Source organism: Stylophora pistillata, chromosome 9 (assembly GCF_964205215.1).
Source record: "Stylophora pistillata chromosome 9, jaStyPist1.2, whole genome shotgun sequence".
Taxonomy (NCBI): Eukaryota; Metazoa; Cnidaria; class Anthozoa; order Scleractinia; family Pocilloporidae; genus Stylophora; species Stylophora pistillata.
Genome location: NC_142527.1, coordinates 14,720,257 through 14,741,172, shown reverse-complemented (window position 1 = coordinate 14,741,172; position 20,916 = coordinate 14,720,257). Strand labels below are relative to the sequence as shown.

Genomic DNA, 20,916 nt, shown 5'->3' with positions numbered 1-20,916 from the left:
ATCTGGAACCTGGAACCTACCAGCCAACATGTATGTCATGTACGGAAACATACAGTGTGCTCTTTGTACACACGAAATGAGAAAAATCCGTTGTGCTACATTAATATACATGGATGACGAAGAGTTAGAAAGGTAAGACTGGCCCTTGTGTAACTACTTTCGTTTCCTTCTGTATCGCTTTTTACAGTTAGCCTGTAGTCACTTTGTAGTGAAAGGAGACTATCACTTTTATCACATAGAAATCACAGAAATAACCATCTCAATGATTGGCAGATCACAGCAGAAAGCTTTATAATGTAAAATAGAGATCCAACTTCAACAAATAGCAACTATGCAGCTAAACTAAACGATAAATACCAACCATGCAATTAATTCCGGCATGGTTCAATTGGAAATAGAAAATATCACCTGGTTGAAAGGGAAACTTGTTAGTTCATCAGCACTGGAAGGAGTATTTTTTGCATTTCAAGTCAGTTCATGCCACAAGACTGGCATGACTCACGCCATGATTCCTTACGAACAGGAAAAGCATTTTTTTGTTAAAATGCTACCTACAGTGAGTGAGTGCCCAAAAACTCAAGCCTCTTTGGTTCCCTCAGGGGGGAGGGCAGGTGCCTATGAGATGCAAGGTGATGGTGGGTTTTAATTTCTTTTTTTTTTGGGGGGGGGGGGGGACTGGTATTATATCTGGATGGGGAATTCAGTCCGAAACAAAGCACAGATGTGTTTATTAAGAAAAACATTCTGTAAGGGTTGTCATTAAAAAAACGATGAATATTTGTAGACTAAAACTGTACTATATCCCTGCTTTTGTGTCTGTGCAATAGTGGATGCCCAATTTTGCCCACTGGTAGAACCAAAACATGTGAAAACTTGTTTATGATAAATAGGTTTATTACATCCATTTTGAAATCACTGGTGGTCCCTGTAATCCGATTGGCTCTAATTAGTGTGATTTATTCATGAATCGCACCATTTTTTGCTCTAAATCGCATCATTTTACGCTTGACTTAGTTTTGGACACATGACATCAGTCTTTCTGTTTTGCATACAAAATAAGATGTAAAAGCGTTTCTGGTTCCACTTTTTATTTAAAAACCGGCTCAGAACTGCATCAGTAAAATATTATTTTAATTGACCAAGTCCGATTTGGGCGATTTAAAAATGGATGTAATAAAGTGGTAATTGAACTTCACGTCGTGCAATTTTGGTCTGAAATCATACTTGTGATTTCAAATCGAACTTGCGCTGCACGCTCGTTCGATTTTGAAATCACGCGTATGATTTCAGCCCAAATTGGACTCCACTCAGTTCAATTACCATTATAAACAACATGTTTGTGTCTAGAGGCTGATAGCTTCGAAAGAAACTGTTTGGGGCTGCGTTGGTGGGAGTAACGAAATAATTTGGATATATCAACAAAGTTGAAATGGTAAATTGGCCACCGTAACAGTTACAAAAGCTGACGTTTCAAGCGTTAGCCCTTCATCGGAGCGAATAGAGGAATTGTGGGTTGTGTGTGCTTTTAAAGGCAGAAAATGGAGCTACGTTATTGGTGGGAACATGGCAACGAGAAAAACAAGAATAAATTAGTGGAATGAAAAGTGTTCGTTGATCCCTGTGGGATTTAGACTGCCGGGTTGAAAGATGAGCTTTTGTTCAAGATTTTTACGGCTTTCCGTGCCACCTAAGTGTAAGAAAAGACCGCAGATTGCCATATGTTGCTTAGAATGATTAGGTAAATTAAAATGTCTAGCAACTGGTTTCGATGTGTCTTTGTCATTCCTTTCCACGTCTGGAAGGTGTTCTCGAAATCTGTCACCTAGTCTTCTGCCTGTTTCGCCGATGTATATCTTTTTGCAATAAGTGCAAGTTATGCAATAGATTACATTGGCGGAGGTGCACATGAAGTGATTGGTGATCTTAATGGATCGTTTAGGTCCCGATATTTTATCAGTGTTGTGAATGAAAGGACACGTTTTGCATCGTGCACGAGCGCATTTAAAAGCGCCTGGTTGGTCATTAGTCTGAAAAGAACTTCTGACCAAACGGGACAAGAACAGGCAATTTAGCTACTTAGGTAGCACGGAAAGCCGTAAAAATCTTGAACTAAAGCTCATCTTTCAAACCGGCAGTCTAAATCCCACAGGGATCAACGAACGCTTTTCATTCCACTAATTTATTCTTGTTTTTCTCGTTGGCATGTTCCCACCAATAACGTAGCTCCATTTTCTGCCTTTAAAAGCACACACAACCCACAATTCCCCTATTCGCTCCGATGAAGGGCTAACGCTCGAAACGTCAGCCTTTGTAATCGTTACGGTGGCCAATTTACCATTTCAACTTTGTTGATATATCCAAATTGTTTGTGTCTAGGCGTGCCCAACAAGAACTTTTGCAGGAGGCAAAAAGAGCAAAATCAAGGGCAGAAGAAGTAGGACCTGTGGGATGGTAAGCAGTACAATCATCAAATACTTTTTTATTTCAAGTTATCTTGATTTGTCGTAGCCTTGCAGATCAATTATTTGTAGAAGCAGAAGCAAAAGGTCGAGTGAATTATAGATCTACTCTCAACTTTATCCAGTGATGATTCAATAAGAAAACATTAAATGTTGTATGGAGGCTGGTGGCTTGGTAATCCCAGAACACACTGAACAATTGCTTGTAGATTAAAAAATCTCCCAAGGCTTTTGAGTAACTGTTAAAAGCTGAATAACAAAGACTTAACCAGGTGATCAAAGATATGAGAGTTCTTGTATTATCAGTAGAGGATTATACTATCCTGCATAAGGCTATGATTGTGATTGACCCACTTTGATGTTTTTGAAAGGAAAAACAACTGTATAGATTAGAAGTGAATTCAGTTGTATGAATGGGGTAGTGAATTTTGTCAATGGATCCTGATACAGCAATTGTCACTTCATTTCAGTGAGTGATGATGCTTTACTAAATTGCACTTATTTTGTTCATGTGTTTGTAAGGCAGAGATGCCCTCTTCCAGCAACAAACAAGAGGTTTCTTCACAATGTATTAGCAAGTACACTTGAACCAAGGAAAAAGAAATCCAGAAAAACAGGTACAGATTGGTAATGTTTAGGTGTAGTATGACATACATCACTGGAAAGTTAGCTTGCCAAAAATCTGTGAAACAAGTTTTTCAAGTTTGCAACACCCATCTGTCCATCGCTCAAAACTGTTGGTACCAAGTGTGTGCCCTCAAGTGGTTACAGTTGCAGCAGATTGTAAATGTTATTCTTATTTTATTTTCTGTCTTTGTCAGATACATCTCTATTTTCTCTCTTATTTACAGAAAGCTTTGAAACCAAGAAAAAAATAAAAAGTTGGGAGCCAGTGCACAAGGAAAGATATGAAAAAAGACCTAGCAAGGACAACAAAACACCTAGCAAAGAAGGACGCAAACCCAACAGACAAAATTCAAATAAAAAACATTTCAACTCACGAGAAAATGAAAACCTGCATGCTTAAGTGTTGTGTCACAAACTAGTGCATTCAACTTCCTTGCTTAGCTTTCACTCTGTGATCATTTCAGGTGGAATAAATGCTCTTTACCAAATAATTAAAAGCACCCAGCTTCAAGCCAGCCACCTGCTTTGAATCAGTACAAAAACTTGTTTAATGTGCTCTTGATAAGTGCCATGCTCAAGGAAGAACAGAATGCTTAATTTAACTATAGTAATTACATTACATTAGCATGGTAGTAGTACAGAAAAAGTGAACAATTTTTTTTGACACAGACATTTTGGCTCCTTATTTAAAGTTGTTTGGAAAATTTGTGTTACTTGGTTATTGATTTGACACAGAGACAAATTGATGCATTAATTGTTAGTAGGAAATTACTTTTTTTTTTCTACCTTCTCTGAAGAAACTAAACACTAAAGAAAATTAAAGTTAAAGTAAAGAACACTTACTATCAAATATTATGTTATTCTTACTATTATCATTCAATCACACCATTTACTAAAACATCTCTAGTAAACCCAAGTTACAATGAAAAAAATTTGTTGCCAAGCGAAACAGAACCTGACTTTTGGGTATGGCAATGACCAAGTCATCCTTGGTGCCTTATGGGCTGGGAAGAATTGAGGACCTGATGGTCCAGTGCAAGAAGTGGGTACTGCAATCTTAAAATAAATAATTAAATTATTGACTCAGTGAGGCTCACTGTATTGAACAATTGACATCATTAAAAATAACTTTGTATTAAAATTTTTGAAACAAAAGCAAATGTGGTCATTTGTTCCCATAGTTACAATTCCTGAAGTGAACACCAAAAGATCATCTCTTGCTAAACTTGGTGGAATAGAGCTCATGTCGCACACTCTTGAAATCACTGCACTAAAGAGTGAGGACTGAAGTCCACTTTATTTTGTAAAAAAAAAAAAACAGTCAAGAATACACATATAGATGATCAAATAGATTCTTATAAGACTCCAGTACTTCTTTCCCTGCCATTTCTCCTATCTTCCTTGTATACGTACACTTAGGGGTGCCCTCATTACGATGGTTCACTTTTGCATATTCATTTATTTTGCATATTAGAGGAGACTGCTGTGAGAACCAAGAACAAATTCAACAAAATGAGGTTCTGCAATAAGAAAACAAGATAATAATGATTTAGTACATTGTTTACCACAGGTAACATCTTTACAACTTATTCAAACCAAAACAAAATTCACTTCAAATAATTTTAAACATACTGTTTGGCTAAGATTATGCCAAACAACAGCAATCATGTGTTAAATCACATAAGAAACCAAGCCAAAGTATCGACGGGGAAATAAAGGAGCTGATCTTAAATGAACAGGTGTTGTGTTACCAAAAATGTGTTGTTTTTTGTCTGGAACCAGAAAAATAGTTTGGACACTGAAAACAAACACCAAAGAAATAAGGAAGGGCGAAAAAAAAAAAAAAAAGGAATGAGAAGGAGAGAAATTCCAATAGATGATGAAAGACTTCAAAACTTTCTATGTTTTTTTGTGCCAAGATATTCAGATGGGAACTCTGGCAATTGTCCTTTTAATCCTTAGACATTTTTCTTTTTGTAGATCTGTAAAAATTTCAGGAATTTAAATGATCTGCTTATTAAGGTTAGCCTCAATCTTTCACTAGAAAATCAAATAACTGAGAAACACAAACTGATTTTCACTAATCATGTGAGGTTAAAAGCTCACCACTGTCTGGTGTAACAAAGCCATGACGGACCATAAAGTCAAGAACTACAAGAGCGCAGTTAGGCTTAAATTCCTCAGTTGCTATTCTTGCCTTCACCTGTACAAAGAAAATAAAAATTATTAAACAAAAAGACAAAAAAATTTGTAAACTCTAGGAAGGTGCTGTCCAAAGTCCTCTTCACACTTCTATGGCTATTTAAACATTTCAATAAAAACATACAGTTGAGACCTAATTTACACCTGACTGTGGCAGTTCAAAAAAGAACTTAGCAATGGAATGCAAGGAATGAAATTCAAATATATCTGTCAACAACATTAGTTCACTTGAAGTCCAAAAGATATAGCCTTCCATACAGCAAATTTAGCATTTCTTCCCAATGCAATACCCACCATGATAGATAGAAAGAAACTAAACTGATACATACACACTACATGTACCTTGGCCATAGGCCAGCAATAAAATTCACCAACTTCCCCATCACTGTTGATTGGTTGAAAATCACGAGGCAGCTTCAAATCCCAAACAAACTGGACTTCAGGAAACAATCCTCTCTCATCCTCAAAGAAGTAGCTGGTGAAAAGAAAAAAAAGTAGTTAAAATCAAGTATCAAAATTAACTATACATTGGACAACTTATTAAAAAAATTGTTTTCCTTTGTCTGAATGATTTACAAAAACAAAATAAAGAAATGATAACAAAGAACATTTAAGTAAAAAAAAAAACACTGATTCAGAAGTGCTTAAACAGAGTGTTATACCCACAGTTGACATTCATTCAAGTTGCGGAAAGTTTTAGGTCATGAATCACTTTCAAGACTGGAAACTTATGCTCAGACAACCTGTGATGGTATAAGTATTGACTGAAAGGAAAATTTTCAAGAGGAGTTTATCTACCTGACACAACCAGCTGAAGAAGCTGCTTTAGCAAGTTCTTGTGGTATTGATGCCTCTTCTGCACATTCTCTTATAAGTGTCTCCTGAATTCCTTCACCACAGATTATACCTCCTGCCACCTAACCATGCACAGAAAGGCAAGGTGAGCTTACAATACTAATAGGAAAAGACATTATAAATTAAAGCTAGTTGATAAACTAAATAATTCTAGAAATTTTGAAAATGAAAATAAAGATTTGCTTTTTTACACTGAGATTTCCTTGTAATTTGGCATCTCAATACAGAGCTCAGGATAATAAAAAACTATTAATATGGCATCAAAATTATTACCAGGTGGAGATAACTTTAAAAGTTTTTTGATAACACGGAATTAACATGGAATGAACATATTTCTGCTATAAATTTACAGGGAAAGCAAACTCTTCCCTCGGCTTCTTGAGAAGAAATCTACTATATAACTGCCCCGAACAGATCAAGACGCAGGCATATTATTCTTTAGTTAGACCCCACTTGGAGTATGCATGCTTGGTGTGGGACCCTCATACACAAAAGAACATTCAATTAATTGAGAAAGTTCAGCACAGAGCAGCTTGTTTTGTTACGAAATACAATCAGCGCATACCAGGTACCATCACAAGCCTACTAGGGGAGCTAAAATGGCCATCATTGGAACAGAGAAGGTGACAAACAAGATTAATAATTAACCTTTTATAAGATTGTAAACGGCACCCTGGCAGTAGAAATTCCAAATTACTTCAGGCAGGAGAAACGCCAAACAAGAAATTATCACCCACTTAAGTTTATAAATACTGGTTGCAGGACTTTAATATTTCTAAAGATAGCTTTTTTACCAGATCCATTAAAGTATGGAATGAACTTCATGATACAATTATTGAAGCTGCCAATACAGAGGCCTTCAAGCTTGCCCAGGCCAGGCCCCATTGAGCATTTGAACATGTTTGTTTTTTTTTTATTCTTATATCACTAGCACACACTCACTGCACTGTTTTTAAGCACACACAGCACAATCACAGCATATATCTGCTTCAACTCAACTTTGGGCTGTAGTGCCCTTTGCAGATCAGACATTTAGATTAGATTTAGATAACATTATTGTCAAAACTCTTAGGGAGAAAGTAACCATTACACAGACCAAAATCAATGTTTTATCGTTTAATTAAAGGAAAGCTTTGACGATGTGGCTAAAAGTGGGACAGGAACATGAGATGTGGGACGTGGGACGTGGGACTCTGGGACGTGGGACTTGGCGAGGTGGGACTTGGGGAGGTGGGATTTGGGGATGTAGGACTAGGGGATGTAGGACTCGGCGACATGGGACTCGGGGACTTGGAGACTCTGAGACCCAGGGATGTGGGACGTGAGGAAGTCAGGATTCAGTGATGTGCGGGGACTTGGGGACATGATAAACAAACAGCACCTGATTTTTGCACTGATTTGTTCAGTATAATTTTCAGTGGTCTCGAGAAATGTATTGTACTACTAACACAGGTAGACATTTTTTTTGGAGAGGTGCATAACAGTTGCCATTAGCAACAACAAACAAAACTGAGGTGTCTACATTCAATGATCTGATGATGATCGTAAAGAATAAATTAGAGTGTCCACAATTTATTCCTGATGAAGAATTGCGGATTTAGAAGAACTCCAGTGTTTACAATTTTTTCCTGATGAAGAATTAATAAATTAGAGTGTTAACAATTTATTTTACTTTCTTTTCTTGAAGATTGATGTGAACTTACTACACTGGACGCAAGTTGCGATTACTTCATGACAAAAGTATCCTCATTATCCCTGTATTGAATCTGCAATTCTTCCTCAGGAATAAATTGTAAATACTCTCATTTATACCTTACAATTTGCATCAGATCATCGAAGGCAGACACCTCAGTTTTGTCTTTTGTAATTGGTTCACATCAATTTTCCGGAAAAGAAATATTATAGAATACTTTTAGCTGGATGATGTTATATAATTTACTAAACGAAAGCGGATAAACTACAATGGACAACAAAAGCGCGGGCAAAGAAATGCAAAGGAACATTATCATGTGCTTTTGCCTTTTGTGTTAACATAGCTTTTTAGTCACGTGACCAAAAATGATCTACCTGTTTCAGTGGTATAATACCTTTCTCGAAGCTACCGAAAATTATAATTTACAGATTCAGCACAAAAATCATCTGTTGTTTGTTTATCACATCCTTGAGTACCCACACATCAACGAGTCACGATTTCCTCACGTTCCACGTCCCCAAGTCCCAGCATCCCCAAGTCCCACCACCCCGAGTCCCACATCCCCGAGTCCCACGACCCCGAGTCCCACGTCCCCGAGTCCCACGTCCCCGAGTCCCAGCATCCCCGAGTCCACAACCCCCAGTCCCGCCACCCCAAGTCCCGCCACCCCGAGTCCCACGTCCCCGAGTCCCACGTCCCTGAGTCCCACGTCCCCGAGTCCCACGTCCCCGAGTCCCACGTCCCCGAGTCCCACATCCCCATCCCACTTTTAGTCACAGCCAGCTTTGACTATATTCATCAATTAGCAATCATGCATTATCTTTCAAAGTGATAAGAAGACAAAGTAGAAATATTGGAGAGCTTGCCAAGAGCTCACCACTACATTCTCTGGTCTTGTCAGCAAGCACTTGTCTGCTTTATTACAGAAACAAACCAGATTATGGATTGCACTACAAATGATCAATGATTATTTGTACATTAATTAAGTCTCATAATGACATCAAAACATAATTTTTAACTAATTTGGCTGATTTATGTAAATTATACTTTCAATAATAACAAGCGTTTTTCAGTGCAAGGCCTGATTAAATCTTAAACAATAGCTCAATGCTATGTTATGTTATGATAACCCCATAAACAAAAGAGGCAATGCTAAAGATCACAAGAAATTAATAAGCCACTGAATTCTTATATTCATCACAAAATTACAGAAGCTGGTTCATTATGAGTAATCTGCTGGAGGAGCAAACAGCTTTTTAATTATCACTTCTCACATAGCTGCATTGGTTCACTATAAAAAGATTAGTTGTCTATAACTCTAGAATGCAATGTTGAGTGATAAGTGAGTCAGCACATCAAGTTATACTGACTATTTTCATATCTTTTATTTGTACAAATTTCACTTTTTATTGACTACATTCAGTTCTGATAATTTTTAATTTTTCATCATTTTATTAACAAATTTTTACACGGCTCCAAAAGCTATATTAGCTTAAAAACCCACTATGTTTAAATAAAAGATGTTGTTGTTGTTAGTTAACTTCTGATGGTCTGTCATTATTGAGCCAGCTTGGCTTGAATACTGAAATTTACCCTAACAGGAAGTCACTCAGAACTAAATATCATGTATAATATTTCCCACTGGTTAGAAACACTTACAATCTGATCAAGTTTGCCAGGCCAGGTTTGTTTTGTAGGACTTCTTCTTGCTATCCACATTAACATTTTCCCATTTTCATCTATACAATATCCATTCACATGAACACCATACTGCACAGTTCCTAGCAAACCTGCAGTACAATACCACAAAAGAGATCAAAAATTACTTCATAAATTAAACAAGATGTGATGCAACTTGTATTAAGCAGAGGCATAAGGGACTCCTCCTGGTCAGAAGTGAACTGGATAGAAGGTTTTTATACTGACAATAAAATAAAAAGCTGCAACATAAACAACAGTTGGGCAGCCAAGCAACTTGTGCAGAATCAAGAGGGTAGTAAGACAAACCTGCCCTCTAGCCCCTTATCTTTTTGTTCTAGCAGTCGAAGTTCTTGAAGAAAACAAGAGAAAAGATAGAGAAAATGAGAATATTAAAGGCATCTTTATCAAATGGTATGATGTTACTTTAAGATGGATAAAAGAAATCCCTAACAGCTCCTTTCAGTTTAATTGACAACTTTGGCAAAGCTTTTGTATTTAACTTAGCAGAAAGAAAACAGAAGCTCCTTGGACTGGTGTCAACAGCAGGAAGGATGAAAATTTCCTTCCAGAAAGAAATTTAAAATAGCAAATATATAAACAGTATATATTTGCCATACATATGGCTCTTAACAGGTCCCGTATGGTAGTGGATCTTTTTAAACTACACTGAAGAATTAGAAAAAGTCTGAAATATCTCAAGCAACTGGAAACATCACATAATTACTCTCTCAGGTAAAATCATGTTTCTAAATTTCCTTTTTGCCAAACAATTTGATTACATTGTGATGAAATTTTGTGGGCCGAGGCCAGGAACGTGTTCGATAATTGAGTCAGTTTGCTAGACATAACGTCTCGTAGTCACGTTCGACGCACGTGACTACGAGACGTTATGTCTAGCAAACTGACTCAATTTGATTACATTCTGACCCCTACAATCAAACAAGAAAATAATTAATGAAGGTACCACACTATTTTATTCTTTTGTTTAGAATAGAAAAGGCAACAAAATTGAAAGCACAAAGATTAATGAGTATGCAGAAGGTGATTTAAAAATGATATATATTTAATCTTTTATCAAAGCTAAATGGATTAGAAAATACCCATATAGATACAGCTAACCAAGGTAACTGGATTTTTTTGTTTGTTCAGAAACAAAATTTGATAGACCCATAACCTCCAAAAGCCAAATTCTAGAGCAAAGACTTTAGTACAACTTGATTAGAAGAATTGATGAACACCCCATTGTATTCAATGTACAACACAACCATGGTATTCGCAAAGTACAACACCTCAATGATGATAACAACTTCCTCATTCTACAAGACTTTTAATTATGCCTTTAGCATAAAATTTATGGAATCAATGGTGCAGAAATTTTAACACAAACATAAAAAACAAATATGTAAGCCCTATGACAATAACTGAAATTTATAAACCATAGCAGACTCATTAATAAAAAATTTATTGCAGAAAAGAAATATGTCCCAATCAAAAGAAAGCTGAAAGTAGATATGCATTGAATGCAGAATCAAACTATGTAAATTGTAAGTTAGCCTATATCATTGTACATAAGGTACAAAACTTAGGGAATTCCAATTTAAACTTTGCATCGAAGGATTCCAACAAATGACTTCCTAACTTAAAATTAAAGAAGTAAAGGAAAACCTACAATGAGTATCCTGAGAACCTCCTCCACTTCTTATGGAGATGCTCCAGGACTAAATGTTCTTGAGAATGACTAGTACTTCCACTAAAACACCATCAAATTGTACCTGATTACAACGTTTTAGAAAAACTGTGACAATAGGACTAAGATCAGATTCATTCAAATTTACATGTCAACTTGCTTTTTGTTTCCTCAAAGCTAGATATTAGATCTGGCTCTACAAAACAAAAGAATCTATTCTTGAGCTTAATAGTTTCTTAGTTTATTTCTTTCTATCAATGTGCACTATAAAAGAAATAACTTTAACAAAATGTGAGAACAAAAAAACCACAATTTCTAGGCATTCTAAAACTTCAATTTAATAAACAAATATCCGGTACTTGTTTCTCCTCTTGCTTTGTAGCCCAGTGCCCCTCCTCCCAGTGTGAACTTCTCTTTCCCTTTTACCTCTTCTGGTTGATTATTCTTCCCAGTGCAATCAGTGTTGTTTACTGCAGGTGGATTAGTCCATTTAATACTTACTGGTATTTAATTTATTATCTAACTGATTAATTTATTCAATAGTCAATTAATTGATTTATGTTTTTTTCACATACAATTCTCTTCTCATAAGGGAAAACCTTTTTAACATAGTAAGTAGGTATAATGTACCATTGGACCATCTAACCTTCCTAACTACTTTATTGGTAAAGAAAAATAAGACTAAACAACATAAAATTATGTAACTGTTAAATAAGCATGTTACTTTGTAACTATGCATTGTAAATAGGTGCAGTTTATCACCTGATCTTCTTGATTACCTTGTTAGTATTGCAAGCCTTTCATAGTGATAAAGGAGTCAAAGGAGTCAGTAGTGTCCACCCAGTGTGCCATTTCTTTTGGTAAATTGCACAATTATAGAAGTTTACTGTTAATTAGACCAAAAGCACAGAGGGACTAGCAACCTCTCAAATCTTGCTTTAGCAATTAGAGTTGCATTTAAAAGTAATCTTAATTTGTTGAAGGATAAGAAAGAAACTCACATTTCACCGTGGGCTGTCAGCTAGGCACAAGTTATATATAACGATCACAGAGTGACCTCCTCACACTTGTTCCACAAGAGTAGGGGTCAGAGGCGATAAAAACTTTGTTTATGGATTATCCAAAAGCTTGTTCAAAAGTGCAGTCTCCTCCTTTAAAAACAACACTAAAAAATTGGTGGCCCAGTGTAAAAACAGGCCCAGTTGTTCGAAAGAGCAGATAACTCTAATGGATAAATCACTATCCAGCAGATAAGCATTAACAAAATGGATAGAGATTTATCAAAATGGATAGAGATTTATCCAGTGCATAGTGTTATCCATCCTTTTGTGCGTCTGTGTGTTTAAAAGTACACACACAGACACACAACATGACAGAGTGGAATAACATATACGCATGCACTAGGTTTTGCCATGGAAACATGGAGTTTGAGCCGTTTGCATGGTTGATTTCCTATTCTGTTGCTTTGAGGCGCCGTTTTCCTTGCCACTTTTCTTTTACAGGACAACCTCCAAAAACTTGAGTACACCCCTAAAAATTTGCAAAAATTAATTTTCTCCTTAAAATCTCTGGAAATAAGAAAATGCCTTCAATGAAAACAGAGTTCCTCAGTTTTAAAAGTCAGCCCTTATCATTTTCCGATAATTTTGCTAAATTTTAGACCTAGAACACTTTGAGCCCACATTGTTCAACAAATACCCTCTGATGTAGCACTTCATTATTCAGCTTTGTCACACCACAACCGAAAATCACAACCAAGGAATAATATGCAAAAGTATTCACTACACTTAAAACTGTTAAATAAATTATGACAGAGGGTTTAACTTTCACTTCATGTGAAACTTATTTAAACTCTTAGTCTTACAAGCAATATATAGCTCAGTTTCATACTTTTTGTGTAACATAACCTTCAGGAGATCAAAGGTGGGTTTCATGTGTTTCCTTCTGCACTGATTAATTACAGATTTCCCACCACAACACAATAATTTAAAAAATGATTGACAACCCTACAGTTGATACACTGGCTTAAAAGTGAAACAAAATTAGTTGTCTTCTACCAGTCAAAAACATCTCTGCTTATGTTTTCTATTGTCTAACATGAAAGATTATTTGAAATCAATGGTTGGCCTTTTGCTTTCTGTAGTTTGATTTCATGGATCAAATCACTAACTTGGCTTAATGCCAAGGAAAGATCCTGGTGGCCATTAAAATGGGCAAAGTCTGTCAGTTGCTCTGCCACTTTCTCTGCCTCTGATATTGTCCTTATAGCTGGTTGTTTCGACTCTGGGTCATACTCGTCATCTCCTCTAAAAGACCTTTCCTCAATTCTGGGTGCTCTCTCATCTGCCAGGCCATTTGTAACATCCCAACCTTTTTCCCCCTCATTAAGCAGCTGATCACGTAATGACTTCCTCCAGTTTGGATCGGAACTTTCAATGTTACCGAGGCATACTTCAAGTTGATTCTCTGCCGAGATATATGCTTCAGCATCACCAGAGCCAATCTTGTTGATTAGTTCTTGAAGCTGCCCCAGCTCATCTTCTCCTTCAGGGGTATTATCTTCCTCCATGATTTCTTCTGGGTAGAGCCTTGTCTTCTTGAAACATCTTATGATTGTTTCAGGAGACACCTCGTCCCAAGCTTGTCGTCCCCACTGAATAGCCATAGAGATATCTACAGACTTGATGACCTCACTGGCACTTTTGCCTTGACTCACCTTGGAGCACACATAACGAAGCAGCCGATTTTTGAACTTCACTTTCCAGTTTGTAATGATGCCAGCCTCAAGGGGCTGAGTCTTTGATGTTGTGTTATTGGGTAGGAAATTGATGCCAATATTTGAAAACTTTCCAGCCAAGTCAAGGGAGTGGCATGGAGCATTGTCCAAGAACAGTAAAATACTTCTCTTCTTTTGAATCAAGGTTTCATTGAGTTGAGACAAGACATCAGTCATTATTTCTTTTGTCATCCATGCTTTCGAGTTTGCAAAATAGTAGCATTGGTAAAGTCTTTTAGTATCTTTTAGGTTCTTGAAACAACGTGGCTTCAAATATCTACCAATAACAATTGGGTCTTCTTTTTCTCCAGCAGCATTAACAAAAAATACCCATGTGGTCCTCTGATTGGCTTGCTTTCCGCCAATGTTACATTGCTTCCTCTTATTGTTTAAGCTAGTTTCGGGTAACCCTCTCCAAAAGCTCCCAGTCTCATCCATATTCCACACATCCTCCGGCTTCCATCCCCTAATAAACTTTCTGACCTGTCCATTCCAGCTTTCAATAGTTGCCTGATAAAGGTCTTCATTCTGGCCTGCTTTAGTGATACTGCAAATATTGTAGTGTTTCTTGAATGACTCTAGCCACCCATTAGATGCAGCAAAGCCACTGATGCCCAATTTTTCTGCAACCAACAAAGCTTCCTCTTGAAGCATTGTTCCTGAAACAGGAATGTTTAAGTTGCTGCAGATGACATACCATTGCCACACTACCTCATTGACTTTTGAGTACCTTGCAGAACGGCCTCTCTTTCGCTGATTTGACTGAGAATTCCTTTCATATAACGCCAGTATCTCATTCCTTTGTTTTAAGATTTTATGTGCCTGTGTCCTCCCAATGCCAAACTTTTCAGCAATCTTACGGTACCCCTCCTTTGGATGATCTTTCGCATACACGATCACCTCAACTCTCTGCTGTAAGCTTAAGCATTTCCGCTTCTCCTGGACTTTTTTTTTAATGCCATCTTGACTTTTCATTTGAGATGTACTTGGCTTAGCGTCTTCTTTTCTGGTGAGTGAGGCTTCTGTTTGGTTAATTTCTTCTCCATCCTTTTCGTCGGCGGTTTTAAATGAACATGTCGAACAAAATGCCACCCTAGAACCAGCCTTCCAGTTCAGCGTTTCTTCAGGCGCCGCAACAGAGCATTCTGCCCTGTTACATACAGACGCTTGGCAACTTAAACAGTTATAGTTTGTCTCCAATTCACAAATCCAGCAAAGCGGCATGACCGTTGTAATCGCGCAAAGAAAGCAAGCTAAATTAGACGTCCATTATGATCGATCGCAATTTCAATTTCACACAGAAATTGAGACAATTATAGGAATTTGAATGAGACAATTTTAGGGATTGAAACGATGTTGCAGAAGTTCAAGTGGCGAAAGACTTGAGAGAATGCGAACAAATCAATCAATCCAACTATCAGATCATCCAACCAGCATGGAACAAATCCATGGAACATGGAAGAACCGAGTGATCGAAGTACAGGACAGCGGTCAAAACATAAAACAGGTGGTGTAAGCCCCAAGAGTTTTCAAAAGGATTATCATTTGTTGAAGATCGAAGGAGCTTTTAGGTACTGCGGCATTTCCGAATTTTATTTAAGTATTTGAGAGTGCCATTAAAAAGCTCTTTTTAAATTTGTAACAAAAAGGCGAAAGCAGGAAAATTAATGATTAATACAAGCCCTTTTAAATCTGTCACTTTTGCTTCTTAATCTTCCCAAACGTTTAATACTCTCATCTAAACACACCTACAAATCAAAGAAAGTGCAAGGTACTATTATAAATATTTCATGAAAAACTTTTGTTTACGTTTTGATGCATTGCTCTCAAGCTATGTCAAAAGGTCAAATGGTCAGGGCCTAATAAGGTCCATTCCAAAGATGACAGCAAACATCACTTAAAATTAGGGAAACTGCCCATTTTTTTAAAAAAACATTCAAATGGCATGAATTAACTACTTTGAGTGCCATGTTTTCTTCACAAATGAAAACTGGTGGAACTTATGCAAAAAAATATTACAAACATGTCCTCAAACTTGTTGACATACCCTAAGTAGTGGTTTTCCCAAGGAAATTGATTTCAGATTTATTCAAAGATTCTTAGTGTCTCAAAAGTTGTCTCAAGTCTTCTTATTTTTATTTGACATACCTCAGAATTTCACAACTAACCAAAATTATTGTGTACTATTAACCATTGATGAATGGGAATAACAGCTGCAAGATTAACATCTCACCTGAACAAGTTGAGCGATGAATATGATGTAATTGGGTGTGTTCCTTAACTTGTGGCAATATGGTTGACTAAGTTTTTAAAGAGGCCATTCAATTCTATAAAGGTCTTCGTTAGAGGGAAACACTAAACCAAGTTGGTGGTTGTGTCCTTAAAGTGCCTTGTCATTATCATTTTCAAGGCGACAACTTCTTGTGCAAATGGCTGCACAAGAAATTAATCCTAGAACAGTTCCATGTGCAAATGCATTGAAGTCATTTAAAAACTAAATACTAGCAATGATTCTGAGAGGTGAATATGGAATATATTTTAGTTGAGAGATTATTCTTTGTTTTATTTGAGTGGTTCTGATCTAAGTGGCTGTTCAATACATGTGGAGACGATACAAACAGGCCACTGGGACTCAGGATGACCACAACCTCTTAATAAAGGTCAATTTTACAGTAATAGGCTATTCTACAGTTGTGTACTTAGTTGCCAAGCCTTTGATTCAGAGTGAGGCTAAAGATGACCTTGTTGTGATAGAGACCTGTATCTAGTTAGCATGATAACAAAATGATTTACATTTGAAAGGTAGAAAGGTTTGTATCATAACAAGGTCATCTCTAGCCTCACTCCCGTCCAAAGGCTTGGCAACCAAGCACACAACTGTAAAATGGACTATTAATTAAGGAGAAACAATTTTGGGAATTTGATAACAGGCTGCTTGAAACTGGGTGGCCGCTTAATAAAATGATGCTGCTTTGAACAGGTGCAACTATATATGGTGTCCATGTCTAATTAATAGAGGTGTCCACTGATTACTGGTTCATTTTAAGCTAATTGGTGGATAAAACTTTAGAACTTAATACAAAGTATCTCTCTGATACAAGGTGTCTTCTTTAATATAGGGTTTGTCCCATACAGGTGTCATTGCACTAGAAACACCCATACCAGTAACACTGACTCCACTGCCTATAACTCAGTCCTGCCTGGGGGATTGCCAAAGAATATTTCTAAACTATGCACGTCCAACCACAAAAATGTTGACAATATAATTACAGTTCATAAAATCGTAGGTACTAAAAGTTGGAATCACCTGAAACCACCTGAAACCATCTGAAACCATCTGAAACCATCTGAAACCACTGATGAAACCACCTGAAACCATCTGAAACCCCCAAGGAAACCATCTGAAATTACCTGAAAATATCTCGAAACAATTTAAACAACATGAAAGCACCTAAAAAAATACGGGTAACATCAGAAAATAAGTGTTAACAATCAAGTTTATCCACAGGGAGCCCAGCTTAAGGATATTGTATATAATGCCCTACAGTACAGAATAGGCACCACAAACAGGTCTTCAAGGAAACATTCCATTGTTCTTGTTGAAAACACACTCAATTAGCTCATGAATGGCTGGGAGTTGCACGGGAATATGCGAATTATTTCTTGACAAAGCACTTACGTGACAATAACAACATGCGATTGTGAATGTAAAGAAGAAACTGTCTTAAATTGAAAGAAATACGTGAAGTTTCTTCAACGGGATCATGCAAATTATATATGAAAAAGCCCAGGAAAGCCTGAAGATTTTCAAACTTCCTAAGGAAATTTTGAACATTGTGTTTCTTTTTCATCAGAGACGAATTTATAGCGTGACCTAGAATTTCACTGACTTTGTTTTTGCAAAAGTGAAATATATGTGGATTTTTTACAAGGTATTCTTCTGCAAATGACAGAATATAGCTGATAAATGGTGGCTTTAACTTTCACTGCCTAAGTAAATTTCAAGTGGTTTCATCGATGGTTTCAGATGGTTTCAGATGGTTTCAGGTGGTTTCATCGGTGGTTTCAGATGGTTTCAGGTGGTTTCAGGTGATTCCAACTTTTAGTACCTACGTTCATAAAATACTAACAAATATATAATACTTACAAGTTGCTGACCTTTCCATCATAAAGCATGGTTTGGTATCAAAGGAAGCCATCACAGGGTACATCTTCATGTCAAATAATATTATCAATAATGATTAACCTTTTAACTCCCTGGATGTTTTTGCTATTTCTCCCCTCTAGCTGCTACATATTTCCTTGTGAATTAGTCATGAGAATTTGATGTTGAATCAGGATTTTTTGCAATTTTCAATTGACCGTATCCAAACAAATGGTGATTTGCAAGAGTTTTAAAACAGTTTGTGTGCAAACCTGTGTTGCTGTTGAGGATTTGGCTGCCAAACAATGAAATTATTGGTCCAGGAATCAATATCCCATGATAGTAATAACTATCTAGTTTGTTACTCTGTCTCAGCCCTTGGTTTCAACTGAGAACAAAAAACCTTAACCTGGATATTTATATCTGCAGAAGATGGGCTGTACTGCCCTTTGCAGATCAGACATTTAGATTTACTCATCATCATGCTAGACATGAAAATAAAGTTTGTAAGAAAGAGCACTTGCCTCATTTCTCCATCCTCTTAAAGTGCTGAACACATCTTTTAATCTCAGACTGTTCATAACCTCAGCAACCTTTTGACTTCTTTCTGTAAAAGTCTTAAGTCCTGGAGCCAAAGTAACATGACGTATTTCACCACTGGTTCCCGGAACCATTTCAAATACTTCATCATAAGACTTTAAATAACTGGCAATTTTTGGTGAAATATAACCCACTTGGACACCATCAACAAGGAATGGTTTGCAAAGGGACTTACAGGAACCTATCAACAAATAAGATTGAAAGAATTTTAAAACTAAAATTGTAGCACATAATGTTGAAGAGCCGGTGAGACCTGAAGTTATAACTGTTAAAAAGAAGCCTGGAAAAAGTAAGGCTTTGATAGGATTTGAGCTTGTGCCTCTCTGACACTAGTAGGGTGCAACTACTAACTGAGCCATGAAGCCACATGTAAGCTGTAAAGTATTCATGGGTCAAGTGATAAGTCACACTCTCATTCCTTTTATTCAACTGCCATTTTTATTCCATGATCGAGATAGAATATTTCCTGCACAATAATCGTAATCAGTTATTTTACTTTGACTTAATTAGGATAGTAGATTTACGGAAGTCCTTTACAGTGGTAACACTATGTGATGCTACGTAACGCAATACACTACATAAACAGCAAGGAATACTATCGAGTCGGGGAGGCATGAAGTTTAAGTTAAAATGTAGTATGGAAAAACATTTACAAAGGAATGTTGCAATCAATACAACGAAACAGAACTTATTCAGCAAGAAAAACAGCTAACATAATTAGCAAATGTTGTAGCTCTGAATATTTTTTATTTCTATTGCATGAAACAGATTTTCACATTTTCAACCTTTCCTTGAAAAATTGTCTGATCCCTCTCTAGTGTTCTTATTCATTTATGGACTTGTGGGTAAATTGATAAGAGGAACAATCTTTTGCTACACAGTTTTCCGACAGTTTTGTCACACCCAAAAAAAAATACGCGAATAAATTAAATTTCTGTGTTGTACTAAACTAAAAATTTGGATCCTTTGGTTGCATAGAGACCCACCTGGGCGAGAAAAGTTATTCAGTTTATGAACAAGGCTACGTATAGCTTCAGACCAAGAGGACATTTTGCAATCGTTTGCGAAGGATTGGTAACGACGAAATGTCAGTCAACCGTGTCGCACGTGTCAGAATCGAAATAAACAGATACAACAAGGTCACTAGAGCAACACACGTAAGAACCGATGGAAAGTGGTCAGTCGTGACAAAATATATAAAGGGGCATTAAAGAGGCATCAAAGAGGCATGTCAGAGAACAGTCAAGAGTGCTCAAACAACCACCAAGACTCAATAATGTTGTCTTTACTGCAACGAAGCGTTAAAGCGAAGGAACATTCTCATTCGCCGTACAGTAAGTTTCGTGTTGGTGCAGCGTTGTTGACCGACACAGGAGAAATCATAGATGGCTGTAACGTGGAAAATGCAAGTTATGGTTTGTCGATCTGTGCAGAGAGAACTGCTCTGGTCAAGGCAGTGAGTATGGGGTTTAAAAAATTCCTAGCAGTTGCCGTTAGTACTGATATGGAAGAGTTTATCGCTCCTTGTGGAGCGTGTAGACAATTTATTTCGGAGTTCGGATCAAGTTGTGACGTGTATCTTGTTAAGCCGGATCTGTCTTACAAGAAAATCAGTATTTCAGAGCTGTTACCATTAGCATTTACATCTTCAGAGTTAGAGAGGGCAAGCAGGACAAAATGACTTTGATTCACCACAATTTATTGGACAAAGACAACGAGAACGGATCATTACGCAACATGACCCCTAGCATGTATGATTAACGAGACGTTCATTGGTTTATGTGAATATTTGCACGCGGGTTTCACTTAAGACTTTTCACTCCAGAGAAAAGTGGTTTAACGAGGTTAGTTGTAACAAATCACTGCACAGTGATTAACTTAAATTAGTACTTCACATGAGGACTGGTTTTTAAACTAATGCCAATCGTTTCACGTTGTTTTCCTTTATAAATGGACCGGTGTCCCAGTGATATGTGTACCCCCGTGATATGTGTACCCCCGTGATATGTGTATCCCCGCACACGTATCACTAATGATATGTGTATCCCCGCACACATATCACTAATGATAAGTGTACCCTCGGTGGGAATACACAAAACACTGAAGCTTTGTACCCGGGCCTCCAAAGGCTTCAAGGAAAACATGGCAGTTACGAGGGACAGATTTTGTGGG

General features: G+C 37.0%; 2 protein-coding genes across 4 annotated transcripts; one reads left to right on the top strand and one right to left on the bottom strand.

Annotated features, from left to right (window-relative positions):
• The first annotated feature begins 6 nt into the window (after positions 1-6).
• Positions 7-4,240, top strand: LOC111324107 (uncharacterized). The gene is made up of 4 exons (XM_022927603.2): positions 7-132; positions 2,377-2,451; positions 2,982-3,076; positions 3,311-4,240. Exons 1-4 carry the CDS (start codon positions 29-31, stop codon positions 3,484-3,486), a joined length of 450 nt encoding a protein of 149 aa, XP_022783338.2. The 5' UTR covers positions 7-28; the 3' UTR covers positions 3,487-4,240.
• LOC111324106 (uncharacterized) lies at positions 3,241-19,828 on the bottom strand. Of its 3 annotated transcripts, none has more exons than XR_002694236.2 (9): positions 19,731-19,828; positions 18,669-18,925; positions 18,148-18,211; positions 11,584-11,694; positions 9,496-9,626; positions 6,087-6,205; positions 5,618-5,763; positions 5,193-5,289; positions 3,241-4,606 (listed from the first exon to the last, which is right to left on the bottom strand). XR_002694236.2 is itself a non-coding variant. In XM_022927601.2 (9 exons), the coding sequence occupies exons 1-9, from the start codon at positions 19,792-19,794 to the stop codon at positions 4,557-4,559; spliced, it is 1,026 nt and encodes a 341-aa protein (XP_022783336.1). In that variant the 5' UTR covers positions 19,795-19,828; the 3' UTR covers positions 3,241-4,556. The 3 variants fall into 3 exon arrangements, 2 of the variants coding, with proteins under 2 accessions (XP_022783336.1, XP_022783337.1); XM_022927601.2 differs by having other exon boundaries at positions 5,631-5,763; XM_022927602.2 differs by lacking the exon at positions 11,584-11,694 and having other exon boundaries at positions 5,631-5,763; positions 19,731-19,827.
• Between the last annotated feature and the right edge of the window lie 1,088 nt (positions 19,829-20,916).